General features: G+C 44.2%; 2 protein-coding genes across 2 annotated transcripts in view; one reads left to right on the top strand and one right to left on the bottom strand.

Annotated features, from left to right (window-relative positions):
• Positions 1–74: 74 nt before the first annotated feature.
• On the top strand, positions 75–18,144 carry LOC119405957 (S-methyl-5'-thioadenosine phosphorylase). The gene is made up of 9 exons (XM_037672783.2): positions 75–287; positions 348–434; positions 2,502–2,560; positions 4,479–4,646; positions 5,335–5,437; positions 6,994–7,146; positions 8,486–8,572; positions 10,935–11,057; positions 17,985–18,144. The coding sequence occupies exons 1-9, from the start codon at positions 261–263 to the stop codon at positions 18,012–18,014; spliced, it is 837 nt and encodes a 278-aa protein (XP_037528711.1). The 5' UTR covers positions 75–260; the 3' UTR covers positions 18,015–18,144.
• LOC119405958 (V-type proton ATPase subunit C) overlaps positions 18,085–27,521 on the bottom strand; it is a 21,987-nt gene continuing 12,550 nt past the window's right edge. Inside the window, exons 9-13 of the mRNA XM_037672784.2 lie at positions 26,428–26,520; positions 25,713–25,806; positions 21,093–21,190; positions 19,524–19,653; positions 18,085–18,272 (exon numbers count right to left, since the gene is read on the bottom strand). Of these exons, the coding sequence (XP_037528712.1) occupies positions 18,177–18,272; positions 19,524–19,653; positions 21,093–21,190; positions 25,713–25,806; positions 26,428–26,520 (511 nt within the window). The 3' untranslated portion in view covers positions 18,085–18,176. The remainder of the gene's footprint in view (positions 18,273–19,523; positions 19,654–21,092; positions 21,191–25,712; positions 25,807–26,427; positions 26,521–27,521) is intronic.

Genomic DNA, 27,521 nt, shown 5'->3' with positions numbered 1-27,521 from the left:
AAAGAACAACGCTCGCACTATCATCATCGTAGTTCGCAGTCAGCCAGCTGGCGGTAGCCAACGCCCCTTATTCAATTGATACCACGGAATTGATACCATTGATACCGACAGCATACGTAGTGTACGTAGTGTTGCGCGATATCGGGCACAGCAACATCGTCTCAAATCGTGACGACGGCGCTCAAGAATAACGTGCACCTCGCCATCGAAACCACCCGATCGACTCTCCTTGGTTCGACAATCCCAGATACCGCTAAAGTATGGCGGGAGCGGCGAAAGCCATCAAAGTGAGTGCGCGACTGCCAGCTCGTGCCTGCATCGTCCAAAGCGGTCGTCGATCTTTGCAGGTCGGCATCATCGGAGGCAGTGGGCTCGACAACCCGGACCTCCTGGAAAACCGGCAGGAGCACAGAGTGACCACGCCATTCGGAGAGGTACGCAGACCCGGCGCAGTATTTTGTGCGCTGTGCGGTCGTGTTTGAGTTCGCGGCAAGAAGACAGTGTCCATCCTTGCTGCACTTTTAGCCAGCGATTGCAGGCTGTGCCTTAACCGATCCGCGACCAGTTTCGTTAGATGAACTTTTGCACGAGGCCTTTTCGATTGCGATCGAGCCCGATCCGTATCGGATTTGCATGGGTCTGCATTGGTTCCCATCAAAATTAACCAATCGTGATTGAAAGTGTCCCCCAGTTGTGGCAACGGGTATACAATAATTGTCGGTTTTATAGTCAATGAATGAGGCTGAAAGCTTGTTTTAACGCGTGGCAACACACGTAAGCAACAGGACTGACAAGAAAAGACAACAAAGAGAAGAAAATTTGACTCTGCAGGTTGATTAGTGAATTACTGAAGAATTGCTTAGGTGAGAGAATGAAACAAGCATATATTTGATAGAGAGTAAGCAAGACGATATGGCAGTCATCGAAATAGAGCACTGCAATAGCGGTATTATAAATTCCGTAATTCATTTCATTTGCATAAGATGTTTAAATGAGACGGGATGACCTAGGCTCCATTTTCGTTTTAACAGCTGGGCGCTACTCCTCTGAATTTATAACATAGTATTTTTTTTTCTTTTACGTCATCATATGCAGCTTCTAGGTCACTTTCTATGATGCCGCCAATGAAAAATTTAAGTTTTAATCGTTTGCAGAGACGTATGAGGATTCCTAGCTGTAGGGATGTAAACATCATATCGGTGGATCAGGTATTTTAATAGTGGCAAAAACAGAAATTGGCAGTGAAAATGCTGATAAGTGCAATTGGCTTTTTTTTTAGGTATACTGCCGTGTCTATCTTCAATAAATCCCTTACCCTTGCTGCGCCATAAAATAGGCTTATTGAAAGCCACTGGAACACTTGTACAGTGATATGTCAAGCCAGTGCACCTGCTGTAGTGGCTGGCTGTAGCATTATGCTTGCAAGAGCAATTCCTGTAAATGGCAAGCACATTATAAAATGGGGCACATATATTGTAGTGCATCGAGCCATAAGCACAAACTACAGAACTATACAGAAATTAGTCAGCTTTGATACATCTTTGTAGCACCTACTAAAAGACCACATGTTGCTTTAAGACGTTAAAGTTCATCGTGTTAGTACTCATTCAGTGAGGCCATAACGAAGAGAAATACTCTCTTGCTTACCAGTTATCTTTCCTCTAGTTTGTATATGCAGTCCTTTATGCAATTGATAGCTTGCACGTGATGGGTCATGGACACTCAACATGGCGGCTTAGGTGACGTCAGGGCAGTATAATCACACGGCGATTAATGTGCTTCAGTGTGATAATGATGTCGCTGGAACATTATCGGGCCTCTGTGCGTGAATAATGAAGGAACCAGCATGATATGTACTGATAACACTAACGTGGCTGTTTCAGTGACGTCAGCGCAAGCCATCTATAGCCACAAGTCGAGGCTCTTTCCCTGTCAGCCTGGCCCTTATTTCCATAGACTTCGGTGTGCTGCTAAACCATAGGAAATTCACGTGAGCTGTGAGAATCACCATAATAGAAGACTCTAGATACGAGATTAATCTTGACCACTCGGGGTCCTTCAACATGCAACCTCAACAGGCTACACATGCGGCGCTTTCGCAACCTGCCTTCTGTATGAAACAGGTTTGGTGGCCGGGAAATGGGCACGTGACTTCATGTTTAGCAGCAGCATTGTGGAACGTGCAGTATGGTCCGCTGTTAAAGGGAACACTCAAATGTCACTGTTGTCCTAACTACAAGTAGCTTTGGAAATGGTGTTATGCGCTGCACAGATGTGTCAAAAGGAGTTGCAACTGCCAACCATATGTTATCTGCTGCAATTATAAGCGACTGTGCTCTTGTGAGTGAGATAGATCCAGACATGTCCTACGCAAGTGTTTCCTTTAACAGTGGACCCCTCTAAACATCATGTCCCTTATTTACCATGTAAATTTGCACGATTTCTGCTTAATGAGTATTACAACTGAAGCCACTTCACATAACTAATGGATTGTCTTGCAGCCCTCTGACGTTCTTATAAGCGGACGGATTGGTGATGTCAACTGTGTGCTGCTGGCAAGGTGAGGTCCTTCACTGGGTATGGAATTGACTCTATTAGAGGATGAGGCAAGATGACACGTGACTGAATTCAAGTGTGGCCTTGCTGGCTGTATGATATTTGTTTCTTTGCCACAGTGTTCACATACCAGCTATTGTTGAGCTCGTGAATTCATGTTGCGTGTAAAGTGCAAACGTATAACAGAGGCGCAGGGACAGGAAAACACATGGGCGAGTGCTTGTTTGTTCTCTGAGGTAAGTTTGCCCCAGTCACCTTAGCTTTCTTTCTTGTGATTAGTTATAAACATTTACTGCCGTTATATGCATGCACAACTGTTTGTTGAAAGTAAATTTTCCTGACAGAGTAATAAAACTTTTAGTAGGTAGCGGAGCACCTTTTCTGGTTTCTCAGTGTTGTAAGTTCTTGTCTCTATCCTCGTGCTTCGAGATATGAATGCAACACTTTACTAGCCAGCATGAATTGGCATCTTTGCACCACTTGCACTTCCTCAGCTGCCACTAAACATCATCTACTGATGCAATAACCAGTTTCAGGGGCGTAGCCAGAAATTTTTTTTTGGGGGGGGGGGGGGGTTCAACCATACTTTATGTATGTTTGTGCATGCGTTTGTACGTGTGCGTGTATATATACGCAAGCAAAATTGAAAAATTTTGGTGGGGGGGGTTGAACCCCCCAACCCCTCCTTGGCTATGCCCCTGATCAGTTTAGATAGAAAAAGATATTGTTTAAAAACCCTCTTTACTTTAATTTCGTAATCGGAGCCATATTACCCAAAACAAAATAAAATGAAACCTCTGTTCAAAGTTTTTTTTTTTCTGTTCTTTCTCAGCATGTCATAATGCCACAGTGGGGAACATATATTGCGGTGCACCAAGCCATAAGCACAAACTACAGAACTATACAGTAATTACGTTGCGGGCTTCCACAGATCTGATTTGCCATATTCAATCAGTCTATTTTGTGCTGTCGATTTATCTGCCATTGCACTGCAATTCGCTGGCCTCCTGATAGCGCTATGCTATAAACAAGTGGATGAAATTTTATTTGGCACGTTTTATTTAACTTGGCACGTTCATAAGAGAGGGTACGTGGGGTAAGCACAATCCGCTTTGTGCTTGTTGTACATACCCTCTCTTGTGAACGTGTCGAACTATTTGTGCTGCCTATAGTTCCAAATATGTCTAACACACTAGGCTGTGAGTGAGTTTTATGTAGGTTTTTGCATGTCTCCTTGCCGAAGAAGCGAGAGAGCCTGTGGGTAGCGTAACAAAAGCGAGAGAGAGAAACATCCCACAGGTGGAGCTGTAAAAGCTGTCAGTATCATTTACTACAGTCGATGACAACCTAATAAAAAAATTTAGGCTCTGCCCACAGAACCGTGACCCACCTGCTCTGCGCCTGAGAGAGACAGTCATGCAAGCCAGTTTCTGTTCAAATGAAATCGAGAGTTCAACGGAAACCCGTCTGGTCGGGAAGAAACATGATGAAGGGAACGAAGTACACCAGTCACATAAAAGCTTAAAAGAAAACCCAGTTTCTGTTTGAACCGCAAGTACTTTTTCTCTGCTAATGCGAATACTACACACATTAAGAGTTCAAGGTTCGTCGTTACTACCTGAAACATTATGTTTGGCTGATAGCGATGTCAGAATCCCCGATGACATTTACTGGGATGTTCAAGTTTCTGACCCAAAACCAGTGACGCAACTGTGTGTCTTCATGGGAGAGTCAACTATGTGAAACGCCCAAGAAGCGCTTGATGTCACAAAAATGACAATCACTATTGGACGGGGCATTTATGCAAATTCTCCATGGGAGGAACAACTATGGCTGTGGCCAAAGCTGACATTTTTCTCTTAGGTTGTAATCGAGTATTATATTGTTTGTTTGTCCACGCTGAACCCCTCAACTGTGCGCAGGCATGGCCGCCAGCACTCGGTGATGCCGTCCAAAGTCAACTACCGGGCCAACATCTGGGCGCTCAAGGAAATAGGCTGCACGCACGTCGTCGCCACTACCGCCTGTGGCTCCCTGTGCGAAAATATGAGGCCGGGCGAAATTGTTATTCTCGACCAGTTCCTAGACAGGTACGCATTACGACAACAGCACCTGAAGTGCGGGAAATGAAAAAATTTGCATCTCAGCTTAGCATTTCTCAGGTCGTAAAAAAGCGGATTACGTTTGCACGGGCTTTTATTTTTTTGTCATAAAGGACTGCATTTGTAGTCAGATTGGCTAACTGAAAACCAGAAGCCCTCTGTGGCGGCTTAGTGGGCTTGGTGCTCGAATGCTGATCCGAAGGTCGCAGGATCGAATCCCGGCCACTGTGGCCACATTTCGATGGAGGCGAAATGCTAGAGGCTCGTGTATTTAGGTGCACGCTAAGTAACCCCACGTGGTCGAAATTTCCAGAGCCTTCCACTACAGCATGCCTCATCATATTGTGATTTGGGACGTAAAAGAATGATTTTTTATTCACTAAAAGCCAGAGGTGTCAGTTACAGGTGCGGCAGCTTTATAATTACCTACACTTATTAATGCTGAATTTGCTTTAGTAACCTTCACTGCAACACAGCTTGGTAATGTGGTAAACCTTATTAACAGGTTAAGTAACTGCTGTGAACGGAACTTATTATGCAAGACCTTTTATCTGTTATATCGAATTGTGAATGCATCGAACTCTTTTGCGATTGCCTTCAGATTGTAGATGTATACACCGATTCTATTCTAATTTGTGATGGATGTGGTTGCAACTTGTGCTGGTCACTTTTGCAGGACGACCAAGCGGGCATCGACCTTCTACGATGGCGAAAAGGACTCCCCAAAGGGTGTCTGCCACATCTCGGCTGCAATACCTTTCCACGAGGGTCTTCGCCAGGTGTGTTAGCATTAGCACTGTTGCCAAAAGTGTAAAGAAAAAAAATGTGCAAGTTTGTGCAAAGCCTACCATGTTTACTCAGATAATTGCGATGGGTACATGTCTTGTAATTATGTCAGAAGCATGTGTGTTTGACACTTCCAGACATGACCTATGAACTATCTATAAATGCGTCAAGTTTACACAACCTTACTTCAAGGCACTCTGTATTAGATTGCAAAAAAAGTAATGTCATAATATGTTGATTTGTGTGTTTTATAGTAATTAGTCTTAATGAAATTGTGATTAAATATCTGTTTGTCCTTAAGTCATTCATGTTCTGCTTTTGCATAAATAGAGTCAAATCTCAGGCTTGAAATATAGTGCGTATTTGTGTTTGGCAATGTTCATTTCGAGGAAAGAAAATTATACTTTTGATGTGGCTCGCAGAAAGTGGCACGTTGAACGACTCGTCAAACGTGTACTCCTTCAGCAAAGTGATCACATGCAACAGTACACTGCAAAATGAAGTTAAATGAAGGCACATTTATTACACAGGAGGTATTTTTAACATTTGAATGAGGTTCAAATGTGAAGAACACCCATGTGCTCAGGTTTACATGCACATTAAAGAACCCTAAGTGGTCGAAATTAATCCTTGTACCCCGCTATGGCATGCCTCGTAATCATATCACATGGTTTTCGCACATAAAACCCCAGCAATTAATTTTATTATTGCTTTGTTGTGCCCAACAAATCATTATGTCTGCTTTACATCAAGGCTAGAGTGCACAGCCATATTTGCACTTTATTTCACCAGGATTAATTTTCTTGAACATCTTCCCTACTTCAGCGATGTGTCAGTGATATCACCACCGTTTTTACAATATAGTGGACATAATGTCAAGTTTTATTGCAAGCATTGATTTACTGACTTAGCTTCATTAAGTTTTCTTCTTCACTATTCTATCTACTGCTTTTTGTACTTTTCCCCGCTCCTACTCTAGTGATAAGATGTGCGCACAAAAATTCAAGAGCCCCTGCCCCATTTGCGTCTGCATGCCTGGCACACTACATTTCTTTCTTTTTTTTCTTTCTATTGCATTGCACAATGCTCTCTCCTAAGTGTTTCCTTCCTCCATGTCGTGACTTGAACCTTCATCCACGTGCTTAGCAGCGCAACACTTCAGTTGCTGCAGGCAACAACAACAGTCGCACGTTTATATTCAGGCAACAATGAAGTGTGGCAACGTGAAATGAAAAAACAAGTCATATCGATGAAAGATCAGGTTGCCTGCCACATCAGGAATGGCTGATCACTGATGAGCCCACGATCAAGAAAGCGCCAATTATTGGAAAACGGTGCCTACAAGAATGCATGTGACCAACACACCTTTGAGGGCTGCACTTCTGTACAATTGCCGGTTCCAGATTTTTTCTGTTGAACGCCACCTCTGAAACCAGCTATGAATGAACTCCATTGTTGTTTTTCACAACTTCGTTTTCTTTCTTTTTAAATCGTATCGAAAACAATTTCAACACCCCTGTATTTGCATTCGCTGCCTTTGTCACTGCAGGTTCTGATTGAGACTGTGCGAGCCATGAAGATCCCGCACCACGATAAGGGCACGATGGTGACCATCGAGGGACCGCGTTTCTCGACCCGCGTCGAGAGCTGCCTCTTCCGCTCCTGGAACTGTCACGTCATCAACATGACCACCGTGCCTGAGGTGCCCTGACCTTTGCTCGCTTGGTCGTCGTTGTTTTAGAGGCGAAGCACCTTAGGGTCTAGGCTTGTCCATTATGTGGTGTCAGTGCTCATGGCACAGCACTGTGTAAAATCCCCTAAAAAAGGTTTAACAATAGACTAATATCTATGATTGTGACAGATATTAAACACCTAGAAGCAAAACCCTTTATACTAGTCGGCGATTTCAACGTAGACATTATTGACCTTAGGACCTAGCTTTGTCGTTGACGCTCACTGTCCGCTGTCATGGTGGTTAGAAAACCATTGCTATAGTCGAAACATATGTGTGTATGTGAATAAAAAAAAGATTTACTATAGACGAACAACAATCCTAATTGTGACAGAACAATATAAAACTCCTACAAGCCCGAACCCTTTATACTAGTCAGCGACTACAACGTAGACATTATGGACCTTAGGACCGAGCTTCGCCCACTCATCATCATTCACTTCTTGGAGTTGCGTTCCATTATTTCAGACATAGTGTAGAGCAGGGGTCTCAAACGCGTGGCCTGTGTGCTGCATTCGGCCCGTGGACCTCTCGCTAGCAGCCCAGCTTGCACATGGCTATTACAGAGCATAAGCTTGGGCTTGTTGGTATAATGCATTTTACTATTTTAGTGCACTTGCTAACAAAACAGAGGGCAAAGGAACGACGCGGACACAGCGCAATACGTAACTTCATGAGCTACACAGACATGACTGGACTCCAGCATTTTTTTCGGGAGGCGCCCTCTGCTGTCACTATGCGTTGTAACGTAACCGTGGGACAAAACTCTCTATTTCAGAATTGGCATCCAGATTTCATTTGTTCTTGAGATCAGTATCGACAAGTTTCTCGAACCCTGACGTTAGTCACTGGTTTGACGATGAATCGTCTGGTCGGGAAGAGGCATGATAGGAAACAAAAAGAAGAAACATTTTTTACTGTTTTAAACCTTTTTATTTTGGTCGGTGTTTCTTCTTTTCGTTTCTCATCAACCTGATGTCTAATCCCCAACAGAAACGAGTCACATATGACATATGGAGAAGGCCTCCTCTCAAAGGGCAACATTAGCTGACATTTTGTTCAAATGCAACCCCCCCGCCAACCCGAATCCAATCTTCTTTACTGTCCTGGATCTGACGGGAGACTGAATTTCATGACTGAGACTCACTAGCTGAGGTGAGCTTGAGACCCCTGTTGTAGAGTCACTCTCAATCCTGGTGACACCATGAGCGCTAGCTCGAGGATTAAATCCTGGCATATGAGCCAGGGTAACGCTGGCAAGTTACATAAGTCCTTGTAAGTAGTGTTGGCTCGTGTGCGCATAATGCAGGTGGTACTGGCCAAGGAAGCTGGCCTGCTGTATGCCTCCATTGCCCTGGTGACAGACTACGACAGCTGGCGAATGGACGTGCAGCATGTGAGTGATATAGTTCATTAGCGCTTCTAAATTGCCGGTTTTACTGTGAACAGCAGTTACAACCATGAACAGCATAAGCTGAAACAAAGTAACAGCAGACGACACATACTGGTGGCAGGGGCTTATTCGTGAGAACGGAAAGCTTTGACGAGATAAGACGTGTGTTCAAGAGCGGCTGATCTGCACGGCAGCAGTGAAGGTCACTGGCTCCGCAGAATTCTTTTAGAGCATTCTGCATTGCCTGCACATCACCACCGCTAACACTGTGGTGCCATCTACTAAGTATAAATCAAAGCATTTTTTAATCTCAGCATCACCTCCGTAGGCTTCGAAGCGTCAAAATAAACACCCACTCTCGGGACAGCAACAAAGCATAGCTGATACTTTGTGCTCAGCATGACGTGACGGCGGATTTCACAAACTTATATCTTGCTGTTGGGGCTGTTGGAAAGTAGCAGTTGTGAGTTTGGGTAAAAACGTGAGGCTGCGTCCGCACGGGCGATGCTATATCGCTGTGTAATCGCGGTTACTAGTGGCACCAATGGTAATTAATGCAATAATTCAAGTAATATGAGTTGCGCAGGAAGCACACCCAACGTATCACGTGTCACTGTAACCTAGCATGTATGAACAAGCTTGTAACTGTCAATGCTACAAATAACCAGGCAATTCCATGAGAAACTGTTTTCTGCTGTGCCAGGATATGGCTTGCATACCGCTTTATAATAACTTTTTAGCACAAAAAATGCAAACTAAAAACTGATCGCACTAGTGCATTGTCCTCTCATCTTTCTTGTGTTGCATTTTTTGCACTAAAAAGTAGGGGTGTGCGAATATTCGAAGTTTCGAATATTTTTCGAATAGTGTTTGCTATTTGATTCGATTCGCACTGGAATTTTACTATTCGAACTATTCGAACTTCCCCAAAACAAATACATTCAACGTCCGATTGAAAGTGACCCCTTCAGATTTTTAATAAGCTTCACCTCATTACACTCTCGTATTGCGGCAAAGCTGCCTTTCAAGCTCCGCTACGGTCGCAAATGTATTAACTCAAGAAAACGCTGGTTCCAACATGGAGATGAAAGATGTGGCAGAGGGGGGGGCTCAATTAATGCTGTTCTGGACCTGAAATTTGGGCAGGAAGTCCGAAAAATCGGACGCCAAAGCTTTTTAGCATCCAAAATTTCAGATGTTCATATATCAACGTCTACGAGGCAGATTTGGAACCCTGGACTTGAAGGGAGCACACCCTTGTCTGTCACATCAGTTGGGCTTCCACAGAAGTTGAGGGAGGAGGAGAGGCTGAGGAAATGGCATCTTGGCCTATCACAGTGTAAAGTGTTGTCGGCAACACTTTGGTTGCACCAAATCATGTACATAAATACAATTCGGCCTCTACATTGCCTCATTCTTGATAAGACAACTATGAGACACCGCCCCGTGCCAGCGCTTCATCAACCTATAGCAAAAAGAAACACTTTCATGTTGCTATCTCATGAAAACATACTTAGGGATTCTCTGCAACTTTTGTCTGTAATTTCACTTCGAAGTATTCGAAAAATGTTTGAGAAATATTCGAAAATTATTCGAAAATTATTCGATTCAGTTCGCACTCAATCTTTATTATTCGAATTCGCTTCGCACCCAAAATTTTGCTATTCGCACAGCTCTACTAAAAAGTTGTGAATATGCACCAACTAGCCTGTCTATGAATTGTGCATATACTTCGTAGATCTGGCAGTGCTGCAAGTTACTTGCTAAATGAATTTTAACCCTTTGCAATACGACATCCTCATTTGGAGATGCAACTTACTTTTGCCATTTCTATGCACTATCGGCAAGAAAGAGACCACAAACGCTGAGATAATGGTAAATTAAGCATTCTTGTTGCCTAAACTTTCATCTTAAAAGCACAGCACTAACTTAAACATGGTCAGAAAAAACAGCAAACGAGGATGGGCGCTGCTGTTTCTTCTGTCCATGTTTAAATTAGCGCTGTGTTTTCAAGATGGATCCGTACCAACGAGCTCGCATCCAAACTCTTCTAGATCGCCTAAACTTCCCCCCTATCACTTCTGGCTGAAATATCTTGCTACACACGATCGCTCTGGAGAAGGCAGTACCGTGTTTAACGAGACGTTCAATGTGGAGCGTTTCGGTAGGAATTTCAAAATTTTTTTTTTTACCTTTTTAGGAATTCTCACCACCAGATAAGTATCGCTTGTAATTTGAGTGGGTCGTTATGTCAATTTGGGGCATTTCAGACAGCCGATCATAATGTGTGTCACAAAGGTATTATAATAGGTCACTGTGGTGTGTGGGGTAGACCCTAAATGGCATACAATGTGGTCATGCGCAGGTGGACGTGGAAGCAGTGCTAGAGACGTTGAAGCGCAACAGCACCGTGGCCTTAGAAGTCCTGCGTGCTGCGCTGCCCAACATTGCTGCCATCGACTGGAGTGCTGCCATAAAGGAGGCACAGGTGTGTTTGTGCACGTGCATGCCATTTGGTGATGCTACATTTAACTGGACATGTTGGAGCTAGGGCGCCTCGATGCTCCTCCTCCCCGGCCGCTCTGTGGAGGGTGGCGACATCTGCGCCATGTCGGTACAGACTTCTCGGCAGCACGCGGCTGGCTGCAGTTGTAAAAAGCTTTCGTGCACCGGGGCACGCGTGTGAGACGTGAGCAAACGACGGGTGGGCACTTCGATGGCGGACGTACCCACAGTGAATGTCACCGCCCTCCACGGAGTGGTGGGGGAGGAGGACCATCGAGGCACCTTAGTTTCAGCGCTCTTGCAGCGCCCTCTACATTCTGGTGGTCAAAGTAACGTTAGAGATTGGTCTAGTGGTTTAGTTGGTATATAGCCTCGTAGTGCATTAACTACGAGACAAAAGAGAAAGGACACTTGACAAGCGTTAACTTCAAACTAATGAAATAATTTAGTTCGAAGTTATCACTTATCAATGTTGTTTCCTGTTTGCCGTGTCCTTTGTTTCAGCACTACAGATAATGTCATGGTCAAAACCAAGTGCTCAAAGACACTCTCACCTTTCAGCTGGAATGTGACGGCAATCCGACGGGATTTCACTTAGCAGCTGCATTAATTGCCAAAAACCAATTCTTCGGCTGGGGTATACCCTTTCTGGCTTTAAATATCAAAGAGGCTGATGTGTGGCTATCAACCAAGTCGGAGTGTGATGGAAACCAGTCTTAACACAGTCAACAGCAAAAATATACGGACTGCGAGATTTGAAAAAAAAAAAAGGATTTCGGAGCAGTTTCTGACCGTAGCCAGTAAAAAAAAAAGAGAGAGAGAGAGAGAAAAGAAAGGAACATGCAGTACCACACTCTTTGCACAATCTGAAGAATCTGTATACCAAGCCGTGGGAATACTTAGCTTTCTTTCTAATTGAGTTGTTTGTCAACATTTACGACTGACCGTAGCGCAAGTGTCCAAACACTGAAAAATAAGAGGTAACTTGGGCATCCTTCTGTCAGATAACAATAATCGTCTGGCTTGCTTGCATTTCCTGTCTCGGAAACAGTGCACTGGTTGCTTTCTTATCTCAGAATGCTATGTAATGATGACATGCAGATTGTTCGTGGCATAAAAGTACTGAGCGTGTGGCGATAACGCGAGGAAAGGCACACAGGAATGATGACGGTTATTGCTGCCTGACAGGCAGATTTCCCAAATACATGCTTTTGTTCTTGGAGCATGGAAAGGCATCTGCTCCATTTGTGTTTAATTTGTACATATAGACTAAGTACACTCAAACCTCATTATAACAAAGTTGCATCTGCCACGAAAATAACTTCGTTGTATCCAAAAATTCGTTATAAACGTTTACGTGTAACACTGTAGCTATTACAAGACTATTCTTCATTTACTTCGTTATAACCGAAAATTCGTTATATCCGTGTTCGTTATAACGAGGTTTGAGTGTAATCACAACGTTTGTGTCGAGCCGATGCCACGGACTGTGCACAGCCTTTTTTTACAGCAGAGCTCTAAATCGCACAAGTTCCTTTGTTTTGCGGCGTCCGTCCGCGAACGAAATAGGCATGGCAACCCCTAGGAAGCAGTGGTGTATTTTGAAGCATTAAATTGAAACCCCCGGTGCCCTCTGTGGTGTGGTGGAAGAAACTAATGCATTAACGTTATAAAAATCAGTCAGTATGTGTTTTGCCACGTCAGTCGAGTCTAGGCGCTGCGTTGGCACGGTTGGCTGCAGCAAATGAGGGTCTCCCACGCATTGTGATAATGCTCGAGCAGTGCACTCGTGAGGAGCCACATTGAGAGTAGAGACAGCAGTGCGCCCATCAGCTCCGCTGGTCTCAAGTTTTTGTCCGAATCTTGCTCCTGCAATTTATCTTCCTTATTTTTTTTTTTCATTTTTTTCTTTTCGAGCACTTGCAGCCTTTTTATATCTTTCTTTTGCTTTTGCATGTTTTCGTTTCTTCACTAACCCAAAGTTTGTGCCTGGCAAGGGTTATCTGGTAGCCCCACTACCGTAATCTCGGGGCATGTGCTGGCGAATGGAAAGCTTGCGTCTGCGGCATTGCGTGCACCGCATTTGTCTGTTCTCTCGGGTGCCCTGCCACAAAACACAAGAACTCACAGGGTCCCTTATGTATTCGCCTCAAAGGCGAAAGCAGTCTTTTCTTCTCAGTCGATGTATTCATCCTTCCCGCCCCCCTACAGAAAGCTTTCTGCACCTAACACGATTTTGCACTGCGTCCAGGATCGGTGGAATTTCAAGCTTTCCGAACCTCACCTAGTTTTGCACTGCCTCTGTGATCGGCCCACCTTTGACCAAGCGACAACGGCGTGTTCTGACATCACAAATTTTGGCAATCTGTGACGTCGTCACATGACGATAATTTTTCGCATCACTCGTGTTGATGCCAATGGTCGATTTTCACGTTTGATGAGGCATCTAATGCTTTTGCCTTAATAATTAACCAGTTACAATGTTCTTCATTACCTGGCGCGTGCCCCTGCCGGTAGTGAGGCTACCACACGTCGTTCCCCAAGTTTAAACAGTGGGGCCTTTGTGGGTTTCTTGTAGAAATTTCGAATGGAGCACTCTTGACGAAGCCTTCATAGCTGGGGTCCTTCTTTCCTCGCTTTTCTTTTTTTTTTTACTTACGCACGCTCTCTCTCTTTCTCTCTCTCTCTCTTGCAGGAAGAGGCTGCGCATGCTGTTACAACCAAGGAGTTTCGATTTTTGTATATGGCTCGATATTGTCCAGGGATGCAATGGTTTCTTGTGCAACGATATAGCGATACCGATTTCCAACTTACACTCTTCGAGACAAATGTAAACGGATTAACTGATTCGCAGTACTGCGAATTACTGCGAATTTTCAGTACTGTGTCAGAAGGAGGACTGCCGCTCCGTTCTGCGTTGGTGCACGTAGTTTTGATTCACTGTATTTGTACAGTATGGTTCCTGCAATGTGTTGTACGTGCAGATGACTTTTGTTTTAACTTGACCTTGATGAAACCAACGAGGATGAACGTAATCTGGCAGGTCAGAGAAAAAAACATCCGTACATATTGACGCTTCGTATGGAGTAGAATCTACCCCGGTTCCAATGTGCACCCAATTTTTGTCCCTCAATCCTCTGTTCCCATCTCATTTCCTTTCTTTTACGATTTCGAGTAGATGATATTTTGGAATATAATATCGAAATGAAACTGACCCCATTTATTGCCTTGTTGACAGTAATTTAAAAAGCAAGCTTGCGTTGCATTCGCTAGCTATTACAGCTGCTTTGCCAGGTGGGTAATTTGGGCCACCGGCATGTTCCTATGCAGCACATGGGTATGGAAATGGTGTACAAGTAATGTTTGTAGACAAGTTGTGCTATCTTGACATGTCTCATCAACATTCTTCTCTCAACAAAGACGACTTTCTGGGTGCATACCGTAGCATTAAAAACACTAAAAGCTATGGGCAACGACAACAAAACTGCACCATCCACTACTGCCACTACCTCATCAACTACGTGTCAATTAGATTGCAACATCGCATTGGACATGCATGTCTGATTGGGTTCACGGTGGAAAACAGTATGCACCCTAATCTAGTGTCTGTGTTATTTTTACGATACGCACGTAGTGTCCATCCAGTTCTGGCCGCTAGAAATAAGGCAAAACCCACAGTTTTTTTTTTTTGCTTTGCAAAACAAACTTAATGTCTTCTGTAATTTACCTGACCTCAGTGGCAGTGCCGGTTCAGCAGCTATGGCAACACGCCACAAAGCACGAGGTTGCGGGCTTGATTCCCTTTCACGGTGGTTGGCAAAATTGAAAAACGCTCGCCTACTATTTTGGTGTATGTTGAAGAACATGAAGTGGTCAAAATTAATTCAGAGTCTCCCACTACGGCATGCCTACGGTAATAATCGTGCGACACATGGCACCTTTACTGTAGTTCAATGCAATTGACGTTCTGCATTTCTTTCTCTACTGCCATTGCGAACGTGATAATGGCCCATTCCTAAAGTAATTGTCGTGACCATTTTATGTTGATTTTTTATTGGCATACCCTTTGAAATGGAGTGATGACAAGCAGCCACCTGACCTGCTGGATCTAAATCCAATTTCGTCACATCTGTCACAGTCTATTGTTGTGCCCTCATTTTCTTGCCTTCTAGGAATCCATTCCCACTTTGCTTGCCAGAAGTGGGATGCTTGTAGAATTAAGTGCCAAAAAAAAATGAAGGTGGTAGACTCTGAGGCCTGTAAATCCTGTATGCTCAGACTTCTTTGTATGGATGCATCAACTTACAATCATAGACCCTCACTCCCCTTGCCCTGACGATGCAACTACTCAAACCTCGTTATAACGAACACGGATATAACGAATTATCGGTTATAACGAAGTAAATGAAGAATAGTCTTGTAATAGCTACAATGTTACAAATAAACGTTTATAACGAATTTTCGGATATAACGAAGTTATTTTCGTGACAGATGCGACTTTGTTATAATGAAGTTTGAGTGTACTCATCATAATGAGCCAAGATTTGGCTTGATATGACGAGCCATTTGTCAGGTCTGTGGGCACAGCGCACGCATGTACACTGCTCACCAATTGAAAGGTGTCATCAAAACTTTTAGTTGGAGTGACTGACTACGACTGCTCAGTGAGAGTTGACAATACAATAAAGCTTTTCTCTTTCATCGACCTTTTCTTTCTTCATTAAAACCTCTATCACTATATTAGTGCATACACTCATGTAGAGCCAACTTGGCAGCTGAAAAATTTGAACAAGGAAAAATATCCCTGCTGCCATATTACAACTAGAGACACATTTGAATTGCCAATTTCTGTGCAAGTGTTGCGAATTCTAAATAACGGGGAACCATATTGATTGTATGATAACCCACCCCATATGTAATACGCCATTGGGTGTCGGTCTTTAAGGAAATAAAGTTGGAAAAAAAATGCATTGAATGGGCACTGAAAACTAACATAATCAACAACAGCCGGCGCAGCGTGCACAAGCAAACAGATTCATTATGAAAAAAGGATAGCAGTCATTTATGTGGTGGTGAGAAAGCACATAAGACTGACAGACTTGATACTGCTAGTTGGGAAAAAGTTTTACCAAATTATCTGGTCCATTGCAAGAGTAGCACCTTGTCAAAACGAAGAAAAAAAGATTGTGCCGTCCTTACAGGAGTCTATGTAATCTGTGCTTTAGTTCTGTCAATCTGTTCCCCGTTTCCCCCCCTCTAAGCACTCCAAATGCTTCTTGGTACTGAAGCCTACTCTGCTGCCATCTTTACTGGGAAATCTGTTAAAGGCAGGCCAGGAAAAAATTTTTTTTAGGGTTTGTAATCTGACCGCTGTACAGTCGTAAACACACTTTGCATAATTTTCCTCTTTTGTAGAGCTGTGCAAATAGCAAAATTTTTTGTGCGAAGCGAATTCGAATATTAAAGTGTGAGTGCAAATCGAATTTAATAGTTTTCGAATATTTCTAGAATCTCTCTCGAATACTTCGAAGCGAAATTGCAGAAAAAAAGTTGGAGAGGATTCCTAAGCATATTCTCACGAGATAGCAACATGAATGTTTCTTTTCGCTAGGTTGATGAAGCACTGGCGGGGTGGTGTTTCATAGTTGTCTTATCAAAAATGAGGCAATGTAGAGGCCAAATTGCATTTATGTACATGATTTGGTGCAACCAAAGTGTTGCCGACAACACTTTACACGTGATAGGCAAAGATGCCATTTCCTCAGCCTCTCCTCCTCTCTCAACTTCTGTGGAAGCCCAACTGATGTGGCGGACAAAAGTCTGCTCCCTTCAAGTCCAGAGTTCCAAATCTGCCTCGTAGACGTCGATATATAAGAACATCTGAAATTTTGGATGCTAAAAAGCTTCGGCGTCCGATTTTTCGGACTTCCTGCCCAAATTTCAGGTCCAAAACAGCATTAATTGAGCCCCCAACTCTCCCACATCTTTCATCTCCATATTGGAACCAGCGTTTTCTTGAGTTAATACATTTGCGACCGTAGCGGAGCTTGAAAGGCAGCTTTGCCGCAATACGGGGGTGTGATGAGGTGAAGCATATTGAAAATCTAGGGACCACTTCCAATCAGACGTTGACTGTCTCTTGCCTCAGTTCGACCGTAACGGAGCTTGAAAGGCAGCTTTGCCGCAATACGGGGGTGTGATGAGGTGAAGCATATTGAAAATCTAGGGACCACTTCCAACCGGATTTTCTCTCTTGGCTAAGTTCGACCGTAACGGAGCTTAAAAGGCAGCTTTGCCGCAATACGAGAGTGTAATGAGGTGAAGCATATTGAAAGTCTGAAGGGGTCACTTTCAACCGGATGTTGACTGCATTAGTCCTTGGGAAGTTCGAATAGTTCGAATAGTAAAATTTCAGTGCGAATCGAATGGAATAGCAAACACTATTCGAAAAATATTCGAAATTTCGAATATTCGCACACCCCTACTCTTTTGCCATGCTAGTGGGCTGCTAAGCTTGAGGTTCGATTTCAAGCCATAGTGGCTGCATTTCTATAAGGGGCGATATGAAAAACGCCTATGTACTTATTACAGTCGTGAACAAATTAAATGCAAACAGCTTCCTCAAGCGATAATTTGAGAGCACAATCTCCCATTGGCAATTGTGCAGCTGCAAAAAGATTCTTTAGGCCCCACACTAAGTGTGCAAAGTGAAATCGTGCCAATATGAACTGTACTGGTGCGAACAAAAAAAACGAAAGAACATGTTTGGGTTAGCCCAAGGTTGTTCCTATTTAAATTGTCCATGACTGTACTTGCCATGTGGAATGCAGACTAAAGAGCAGCGTTCGCGAGGCCCTTGTCCACTCCCTCGTTTTTAATTACATGCGCTTTCTTTTTTTCTCTCTTGCAGGACGAGGCCGATCGGGCGGTGATGAAGTGAAGCGGGCAGACTCGTTTCGTTGTTCATATATATATATATGTATATCTTTTTTTTGGTTATTGCGTGACACACAACAATGCTAATCTGTACACTGCTAGACAAATAAAACAGATGGAATGTGGGACCCCAAGCCAAAGGAGGTAGTGGCCGCCTCCCCTGCGCTTAGAGCCGCACGTGCGTGTCGGCCATGTCGATGCAGATCTTGAAGTACACGTACGGGTAGTACTCCTGCTGCCCCATATTCAGGCCGGGAATGTCCTGCACGTGAACAACCACAGACCTTGCTCTCGTAACGCTGAGTGGGGTTGTCGAGAGCCTGTGACTTAGTTCCCAAGTCAACAATGGTGCTTACTCATACTCCGACAATCTTACTCACTAATAACACCTACCGGTGACCACTTGCATGGGCCAACAGTCACTCATTCACAGCCACATCCGCTCTCACCTTTTATCACTCACTCAGACTCACTACTGAAATAAGTATGCCAAACTGTGCTCTCATGCAGTGATACTGCCAGTACAATTGAACCTCGAGCATGGATACAATGAAATATTCGATACTATTAAGTACAGCTAAAACTTGCAAATATGTTTTCAAAGGTGTCACTGCATAACCTTATGATGAGTGTCGGATACGACAAAGGTATTTATTCATCACATTAGCCACTGCGCCAGCAGGCATTAATGCCTGCAGGCGCGAGGCAGTCATCGTCAAGCTGGAATTTCGCTGACGTTAAACATACCATAACTTTTGTTGAAATGGGTTTACAACATCCATTTTTGTTGTACTGCACACACAGTTCTTATCCCAAATTATTGTCATATGCTGATTTACTTTGCAACTCTCAGTTAAAGACTTCCCCCCAATGGGGTACATGAACTGTTTGATATTTTAAAAACTATACATTGTACTAGAAAAGCAACTGCATACTTGAAATTGGCACACAAATATACATAAACTCAGCAAGTTTCGTTAAAATCGATAAAAAATTTGAACGAAGTTTTCCAGCACAAGTTTTCGTGATCACGGATGTGATCACGAACGAATTAGTCGCGTGACATGTGACGCGATTCGGATTGCTTCACAGCCAGCACTCGCATGACGGGAGGATTTTGATGTTTCTGGCCAAACATCCGAACTATGATTTTGCCTCCAGTGTTTCACGAATCATTTCGCACAGACCAAGGGTTACCACGTCACATGGAAGCCGTGAGCTCAGATCGCGATTTCGTCCGTTGTGTGAAACAAGACCTGCATTGCAAATGAGTTCTGCGGATTCCCGCAAGGTGGCGGAAGGGTTAAGAAAGGGAAAATAGACAACCACCCGTTCGTTGTCTATTTTCCCTTTCTTAACCCTTCCACCACCTTGCGGGATTCCGCAGAACTCATTTGCAATACTATGTGTTTATGTTCATGTGCTTCGAGTTGTCCATGAATACTTTTAACTTCTATTCAGTTTTTGCACTTCTTTGCACTAGATCGTCAAGTTGTGAACAGTGTGTACTCACGTCGACGGGCCCCTGGGCAATGCTGGTGTCGAGGTGGCTGTACAGCTGGTTCAACACCTCGCGCAGTCGCTTGGCCGTCTTCTTCTGCGGCTGCAGCAGCATGCCCTGGAAGTTCACCGGCAGCCCGTACCTGCAACACAAGTCGTGGCATTAGAAAGTCGAGCGTGGAAGAAACACGCACGTACATCAAGTCCACTCAACATGCCCAACAAAACTTGGTTGCTCAGTCGATGGAAGCCTGTGAAGATTTTTTTTATGCTGAATAAAAGATGTCGGGCTAGTTGTTTCATACTGTGCGAAATGCAATAACGAAATGCAAGGCAAAAAAAAAAGAGGTACAAAAAAGAGTTGCGTTGCTTTAATTATTGCCTTTTGCGCAGTTTTTTTTATGCATCAGAGCTTTCACGGTCAGCTCTGCTCAGAGCAGCGAGTGCCAGAAGTTTGCACACGACCGTTCAGTGAATATCGTGCGCACGCATAGAACGTGCTTGCTGGCAACAGAAGTAGAATGTCCAGTCACTGCTCTGTAAGACTGAATGCACATTTGCTTGGCTTCCTGGTCATTTCGCAGCGAAGCTGAATTAACATCTTAACTGCATCTCGATAAAACACACTTATTAAAAACGAGAAATCTACACTGTTCCCCGCACTGCCGCGGGTGCATAAAATCCAAGAACCTAGAAGACTCTCAATTATGGCTTCCGTGATATTGGTCTTGCAGTTTTCTGTGTTGTCATTGACAAAGGCCTAGTCATCTATAGTAGCGTCATTTGCATCTTGTGTGGCTAGCAGTTACCTTCCCGCTAAGCCTAGTAGAAGGTATAAGTGGTGGCCCTGAAGATCGGCTTAATTAAACTAAAGTTCTCTTGCACCAGTGTGTGAGAGATCAACGAAATGTTTGCGCATTGTTCCTGATGCAGTTGAACCCGCATATATCTCTAGGAAACAACAATCAGTTTGATACAAAACTTTTAAGATTTTCCGTATTTACAATGCGAATTTTGGTGCACAAGTGGGCTTCACCGAATTGCTTCATGATATTGCAAGAAAGGCGGCTTAGAGCAATACACAAAGATTCTTTTTCCTTATTTTTGCGCAGTATGTAGTTGGCAGTGGCGATTATATGCAGGGGCGAGTTGTAGGTGAGAAAATGCAGTATCAATACGGCCCTCCTAATCACACTGCTCACTCTCCCAAATGCATGTGGGAAATTCCCCTTCCGTAAGAAAAAGCCAACTTCTTGTGAGGAAAGCAAACTTGGTGCGTTTTGCACTGCCCTATGTCCGGTACATCAAGTGTTCTGGCTATTTTTGTTTATGTAGCCGTAAATGTTCCTATGCATTGATGTTAAAGCATTGTCTTGTTTGAAAATAGTTCAATGTAAAGGATAATTCAATTTAGCCAAGTTCAATGTAGTTCGAAATGCGCTTCAGGTGCATCTCGCTTTCATCGGAGTAAGTTGTTATATTTCGTAATCGAATGCGCAACACAATGTTTTTCACTAAAACATGGCAGTTACTTTAGCGGTCATGACAACAAAGAGTAAACGCAGAGGTTTGTGAAACTTGCCTCAGAACAGACTCGACAAAGAGTCGCAGGGCCTTCACGTGGATCCAGGCAGTGAAGGCTTCGCTGAAGTTCACTTTCAGCCAACGTATCAGCAGCCCCTGTAAAAATCAAAAGAAAAAAATGTTCGCTCATGCTTGAATCAATGCTGGGACAGAAAATGATTCTGATCAGTTATACAGCGACAATTGCAAAAACATGCAGCACTGGGCTAGTGGTTCATCTCAGAGAAAGCACAGGAACTGAGACATTTGTCACGTATCTCGGGAGCGCTTGCAATATGTGATGGAGTTGGGAGAGTGAGGCAAGAGAGACTCGGGAGACACCGTGGTGGCACAGCAAACAAAACCTTATCTAACACCACGGCAAACAACACTAACACGCACTCAAAATTTACAACAAAAATTCAACGAGTGCAAATGCTGAGTTAGTGCGCAATCACTAACACTACAAAACATTCGAGCTATGTCTAGCTGCTCTCTACTCGAGCGCCTGGCCACTATGGCCTCTCAGTTTGTCGCGCTACACATGGAACGTTCTTACTCCGTTCGAGGAGTCCGCAGACTCAATCCAAGTCCAAAGTCGACGCCCAGTCCTGTCGTCGCAGCTCCTGCCGACGTCTCCGGGCCGCCGTCGTTGATCAGACGCCTCGCTGATCGTCTTCCTCGCCGATGCCTCGTTCTCCGTCGAGTACACCGGTCTCTCCCAGTTAGGCTTCTCTCGGCCTCTCCTCAGTGCCACGGGATCCCACTGCCGACGTGGCTCTCCGGTGATTGTCGGTGGGTCGCCGTCGTCTTTCCGAGCTGTGGTAGTGCCGCAGGTGCCACGAGAACTGCGTGATGAGGCTGCCGCAAGCCCGGGACGCCTCGCTCGGTAGACCCCCGAGGTCGACGGCTACCCTCCCGGGGCATGCAAAACGCTGCCTCCAGAACTCAGCCCTGCTGTTCCCGTCGCGGACGCGACGCTGGCCTGCACCACCTTGCTCCTCGACGACTCCACCGAACAATGCCTGCTTGTTCCTCTGGGGTTTCGCACCTCAGTTCGGGTCGCGTGGCACGCGCCTTTCGCTGGCCAATGGCTTGCGTCGACGTGGCGGGGGTGCACACCATCGGGTACTTTTCCATTCCCCGCACACCATCGACGCCTTGCGCTGTCCGGCAGTGCCCCTTTACTCATGACAACATTGCAAGCGAGTGCTATGTTGCCCTATGTTGTCGTTCTCAAATGTGTCTGTTTTCCCACGCCATTACCACGCCTGCTGGAACTGAAGTGGCATGTGAAGACTGTGAAGTAGTCCACATGACGCAAAGTAATCCTGGCTAATGTGGCAGATAAGTATCGAAACCCAGCTGAACCCACTTACACTCATACGTCAATATAACGAATTATCGGTTATAACGAAGTAAATGAAGAATAGTCTTGTCATAGATAGTGTTACAAAAAACGTTTATAACGAATTTTCGGATATAACGGAAGTTATTTTCGTGGCAGATGTGACTTTATTATAATGAGGTTTGAGTGTATAATGAGTGCAATTTAACAAAAACTGCTTTTCTTTACAAAAAATTCACCGACGATTAAGATACTGCCTAATGCGAATTCTGAGCGCAGCTTCGTGTTGGGGCAAGGCCAACTGCGTTTTTATGACTACGCCATGAACGTCATGAATCATAATTTTTGTGAAGTAGGACAGCAACCACTACGCCAATATTCATCTTTCTGCGGATAAGTCAGGTACCCGCTACACATCTGTAAGGTACTATGTGCAGTGGCGTAAATCCAGAAAAATCACAAGGGGGGGACACACATCTTGCCACAGTGGCCACTTTGTTTTTATTTTGATTTGTATAAAAATAAGAATAATGCTTTGAAATAAAATTTGAAAAACGAGCATGGGTTCCCAGCTCATGTAACTGCATTGTTCTCTTCTCCGAAAGCGGTCAAGCGGCCAGTTGCAATTTCAATAGTCTCACACAGCTGAGGGGTATTGAACACAGGCCTACACGCTACAAAATAAACAGGCATTAACAAAAAAAGTTCATTGCACTATACTTGACTATCAAGCAATTCAAATATATGGCGTTTGAAATAAATCTCAAGGGGGGGACACTTGCAAGGGGTGCCCCCCCAGCCTGAACACAAGGGGGGTCAGGACCCCCCCGTGATTTACGTTAGTGATTATGTGCACTTTGTTGATGCTGCATGTGGCTGATGATGAATTATGGCTGAGCACTTTGCAGTGGGTGGGAAGCATTAAACCACACACTCGTTGCGCAATTAGCATTGTGTGCGGACTGGTTGTTATTTTACTCTTCTGCCATGCTATATTAGTACATAGGTTAACGCATTCCTTGTCTGACATGACGCCTGTATAGGGTATTTTTGCAAATGAGTTTCAAGCACCAGCGTGGCTCTGTGGTAGAGTAGAATACTCGACTGCTACACAGAGGACCTGGGTTCAAATCCCATTCAATCCTAGGTATTTTTTTTTCTCATTTAATTTTTTCATGTCTATCTGTTACTTTGTCATGTCTTATCCGTTATGCCACCGACGGCGACAGCGACGCCGCTCAACACAGGATGGGGTGCCTAAGAGCTGCACTCTAAAAGAAATGCATGTTTATCAAGACGTGCCACCCGTGTGAAGGTTTCCTTGTTTTTACAGATCCCCCAACTGTTCAAGCTATTCACCTTGATAATTACTATTCGCCCTGACATCGCTTTGAACCGTAACATTTCTCGCACGAGCCTAATGTGAAGTGATGCTTTCGTAATGTGGCTGATTAAATAGCACTATCTTCCACCTGCTGCACAGTGCTTTGCCGCATAGCATTTGTGTGCCTGTCTGGCAAACCGATGCAGCCCCTACTGCCCAACCTATGGACTCTCGTTATCATGCACCACATCCCTAGAATGGTGCTGTTTTCATTAAACCGTCTCTGGAATTGTTCCACTTTAATCAGTGGAAAGCTCACTGAGTACATGCATGAAATCACATAAAAGAAGGCGTAAAAAGATTTGTTTCACTGAAGGCATTGTGTGTTCGAAGGCATACTTCTGCTGCAGTGCATATAGTATTCAGCTTCCATTTGTAGTTTAACAAAAACTTTACCTAAGGTTGCTGTTAACCTTACCTAAGCTAGTTAACCTAACCTTACATAACACAACCTAGCCCAGCCTAACCCAACTCAACATGACCCGACCAAGGGGAAGAGAGCCAGCCATCAGCAACATCTGGTAAGGTAGTACAGGTGTTATTACAAACAAGCTCACTTCTTGCACGAGTTCTCGAATCACTCTTTCGCTGTAAATAAGACCCATCCCTCATGTAATATCCCAACTGGGGCCTTTCAGGTATAATAAGTGAAATGAGTTCCACCCTCGATCTGGAGCTATGCAGCAAGACGGCAAAAGCTGCAACCAACATAGTTGGAGGAGTCCACGAAGGCTCAAAATGAGAGACTTGCTTTAAAGGGAGGTTAAAGAGAAAAAAGATTTTTTTCATATTAGTAAGTTACTCTTTCACTGTTCCAAAATCACCACACTTGCAGCAAGAAGACGCTTGGTAAGCGAGAAAATACACAAAAAGAAAATGCATGTGGCAACACCACCTTTAAATTCCCGCACGAAATGCTGTGGCATCATAGACTTTGACATCATCTACCAGGTACTACGTAGTTCCTAACCAGTAAAAATTAAGTACATGGTTTCATGAGGGGACCAGAAACTTAACATACCAAGTTGCAGGGAATTTTGTTGAACCAATACAAAAAATGCGCCTTGAAATCCGTGATGTTGCGTACAGCAATTTCAACGCGAAATTTAAAAAAGAAATTTTGACTTTGATTTTCCCCTCTATTAATAAACCTATGACGGTGAAATTAACTACACTAAAGCTCTTAGAGTACAATTTATCAACCTAAACCGGTTCATTGTTTCACTTTAGCGTTTCTTTAAAGGGGCCCGGCAACACTTTTCCAAGTAGCCATTGAATGGCTTAACTAAAGGAGTTTATTGCCTCACGAATAGACCGCCGCAATAATTTTTAGAATCCCTCAAATATGAGTGTAGTTAGAGGTTTTTCGCACGCTGCAATTGCTTTCTCTCTTCTCTCGTCCCGACGAACGTGCTGGAAGCTAAGCAAGGAGGGATGTCATGGGGAAAGAAGTCATGTCACGCGCGCGTAATGACCTTGAACACTTTTTCCTTTTTTTTTCTTTGAACGCGTGGCTAACCTTCAATGAGATAGCAAGCACGCGCACGTGGGCACGTGGCGGCCTCCCACGGTAGGCGCACTAACTATGCAGCCCACGATGCTCAAATCGGCCAATGGCCGCGAGTTTGGGTATATGGCGCAGTCATTTGAGTATATGGCATCATTCGTAGAGAGAAGAGGGAGCGATTTTTAGCTGACTTTGACAATTCATTGTAAATTCCAGGCAACGTGCTACACTATAATGTTTGGCTCACATGTTTTCAGGAGCGTCGACTACCGATCGGCAGCGTTTTCTGAACATGCTGAAAAAGTGTTGCAGGGCCCCTTTAAGAACAAAGCTCTGCTCAGAACCACCACCATTGGTAATTTTTGCTTTCCAGAGAACGTGCAAAAGCAGAGCCACTCACGTATTGCTTCTTCTTGTCGCTCTCCAGTTTGGCAATCTCGTTCTTGCCAGCCAACAGTGCATTCTCGTCATACACGAATTCGCGAACCACAAACCTGCATGCAACGAGAAGGTGTCATACGTAGAAGGCTGCAGACCCCTCGCATGATTCATGCACGCCGCAAAGTGCGTTTTACTTTGTTTCAAAGAAACGGCACTGAGGGGGCTTTTTTTTTTTTTGTAAGCTGCAGCATGAAACCAACAGACCCCAAAGCCAGCAAACGGAGAGAAATATGGGAGAACAAGGAAATCAAAGCAGCTCCACCGAAAAGTACGCAGAATGAATCTTTTACGTATGCACTGTAATTGCTTAGTCCCTGTCAGAGGTGCCAGTTACCAGCACTGTAAAAGGCATCCCTGCAAGTACAAGAACAACAGTTTCACTAGTGTTTCATGAAAAGTTCATTCCTTGCCACTTTCCTCCAAAAAATTATAAGCCAAGCTAATAATGTGCATGCCACTCGTTCTTTGGTGGTGGGCTAGCAGACGTACGAGCGTAAGGAGCTTTCCTTTCTGTCCAGCCTCGCACGTCATTGGAGGATTCGTATCTTTGTGCGAATAAAATTATTATTAATGATTATTAGGCACGAAGTATTTTACGAAAAGGCACGCAATACAGCCAAATATTGCATGAAGATACACCACTATGTCTTGGTGTGTGCAGGGCAGGCACTCACTTGTTTTCTCGGCAGTGGAGCTTGAACTCGTCCACCACCTTATGAAAGAGCGTGACTGTGAACAAGCCGTGCTCGTTGTCCTCGTACACCAACCTGCAAGAGTATTGAATGTCGTTTCATAGTACTACACTCAAACCTCATTATAACAAAGTCACATCTGACACGAAAATAAGTTCGTTATATCCGAAAATTCGTTATAAACGTATATTTGTAACACTGTATATATGACAAGACTATTCTTCATTTACTTCATTATAACTGATAACTCGTTATATCCGTGTTGATTATATTGAGGTTTGAGTGTACTGCACGACACATTAAGAGCACAGGCCAGCCACACAATGATAACACTCATTGGCATGTACAGGGTTCGCATGCACGGCACGCAGGGGGCAGAATACTGAACTATGTGCCAGGGTTTTCACATGCCCTACACCAACTACCTGCTCTCCTTCTCCACCCAGATGCACTCTTTCCCCGCAGCTCCTGCCAGAAAACAAACTGCTCTGCTTCAGTGGGTGCTCGTTGTCGTACACGCGCGATTCGAAAAAAAAAAAAAAATGTTTACAAAAACTACGTGGAAACCAACCATATCACCACTGCCACCAGTGAAGTGTCAATTTACTGCCTTGGTGTTCCTCCGCAGCAGCAGTGAAATTTCGTAATACTGAAATCTGAGATATACACGGTGTTATGTGAACATGAGCTCACACGAACTGAAATAATTCGTTATCTTGAGAACTTCATTATACCGAGGTTTAACTTGTCATGTTGATTATAAGTGATTCAAGGCTGACAAAAACAGTTGTCCTTGCTACCACCACTAAATTCTAACCAGCTTTATAGCTACCCTGTTATTGTCCTGCATACATTTAAAATTCAAAGTTGATGCAGTATGGCTTCAGTCTGGCTCTGTACATTTTTTTAACAGCAGAACTGTTTAAGCTCGAGCTTCACTGCTGGGTCGTTCGCAGAAACTCGCGCTGCCTAGCAACCACTTGGCACAGCTGCGCCTGGCTTCGCCGAGTGTGCCGCCTAGCAATGCGTTAGAGGAAGGGGAGAGGTGAAGACAAGTGGAGAAGAGGAGGAGAATA

Source organism: Rhipicephalus sanguineus, chromosome 9 (genome assembly GCF_013339695.2).
Source record: "Rhipicephalus sanguineus isolate Rsan-2018 chromosome 9, BIME_Rsan_1.4, whole genome shotgun sequence".
In the NCBI taxonomy this organism is placed as follows: domain Eukaryota; kingdom Metazoa; phylum Arthropoda; class Arachnida; order Ixodida; family Ixodidae; genus Rhipicephalus; species Rhipicephalus sanguineus.
This window is presented reverse-complemented; position numbering and strand designations above follow the sequence as displayed.

What these genes read in the sequence shown, in the direction of transcription:
- LOC119405957 (XM_037672783.2), top strand. Translation starts at nt 261, where the DNA reads ATGGCGGGAGCGGCGAAAGCCATCAAA. An exon ending in GAGCGGCGAAAGCCATCAAA is followed by an intron (nt 288 to 347) that starts GTGAGTGCGCGA and finishes CGATCTTTGCAG; the next exon opens with GTCGGCATCATCGGAGGCAG. An exon ending in CTCGACCAGTTCCTAGACAG is followed by an intron (nt 4,647 to 5,334) that starts GTACGCATTACG and finishes TCACTTTTGCAG; the next exon opens with GACGACCAAGCGGGCATCGA.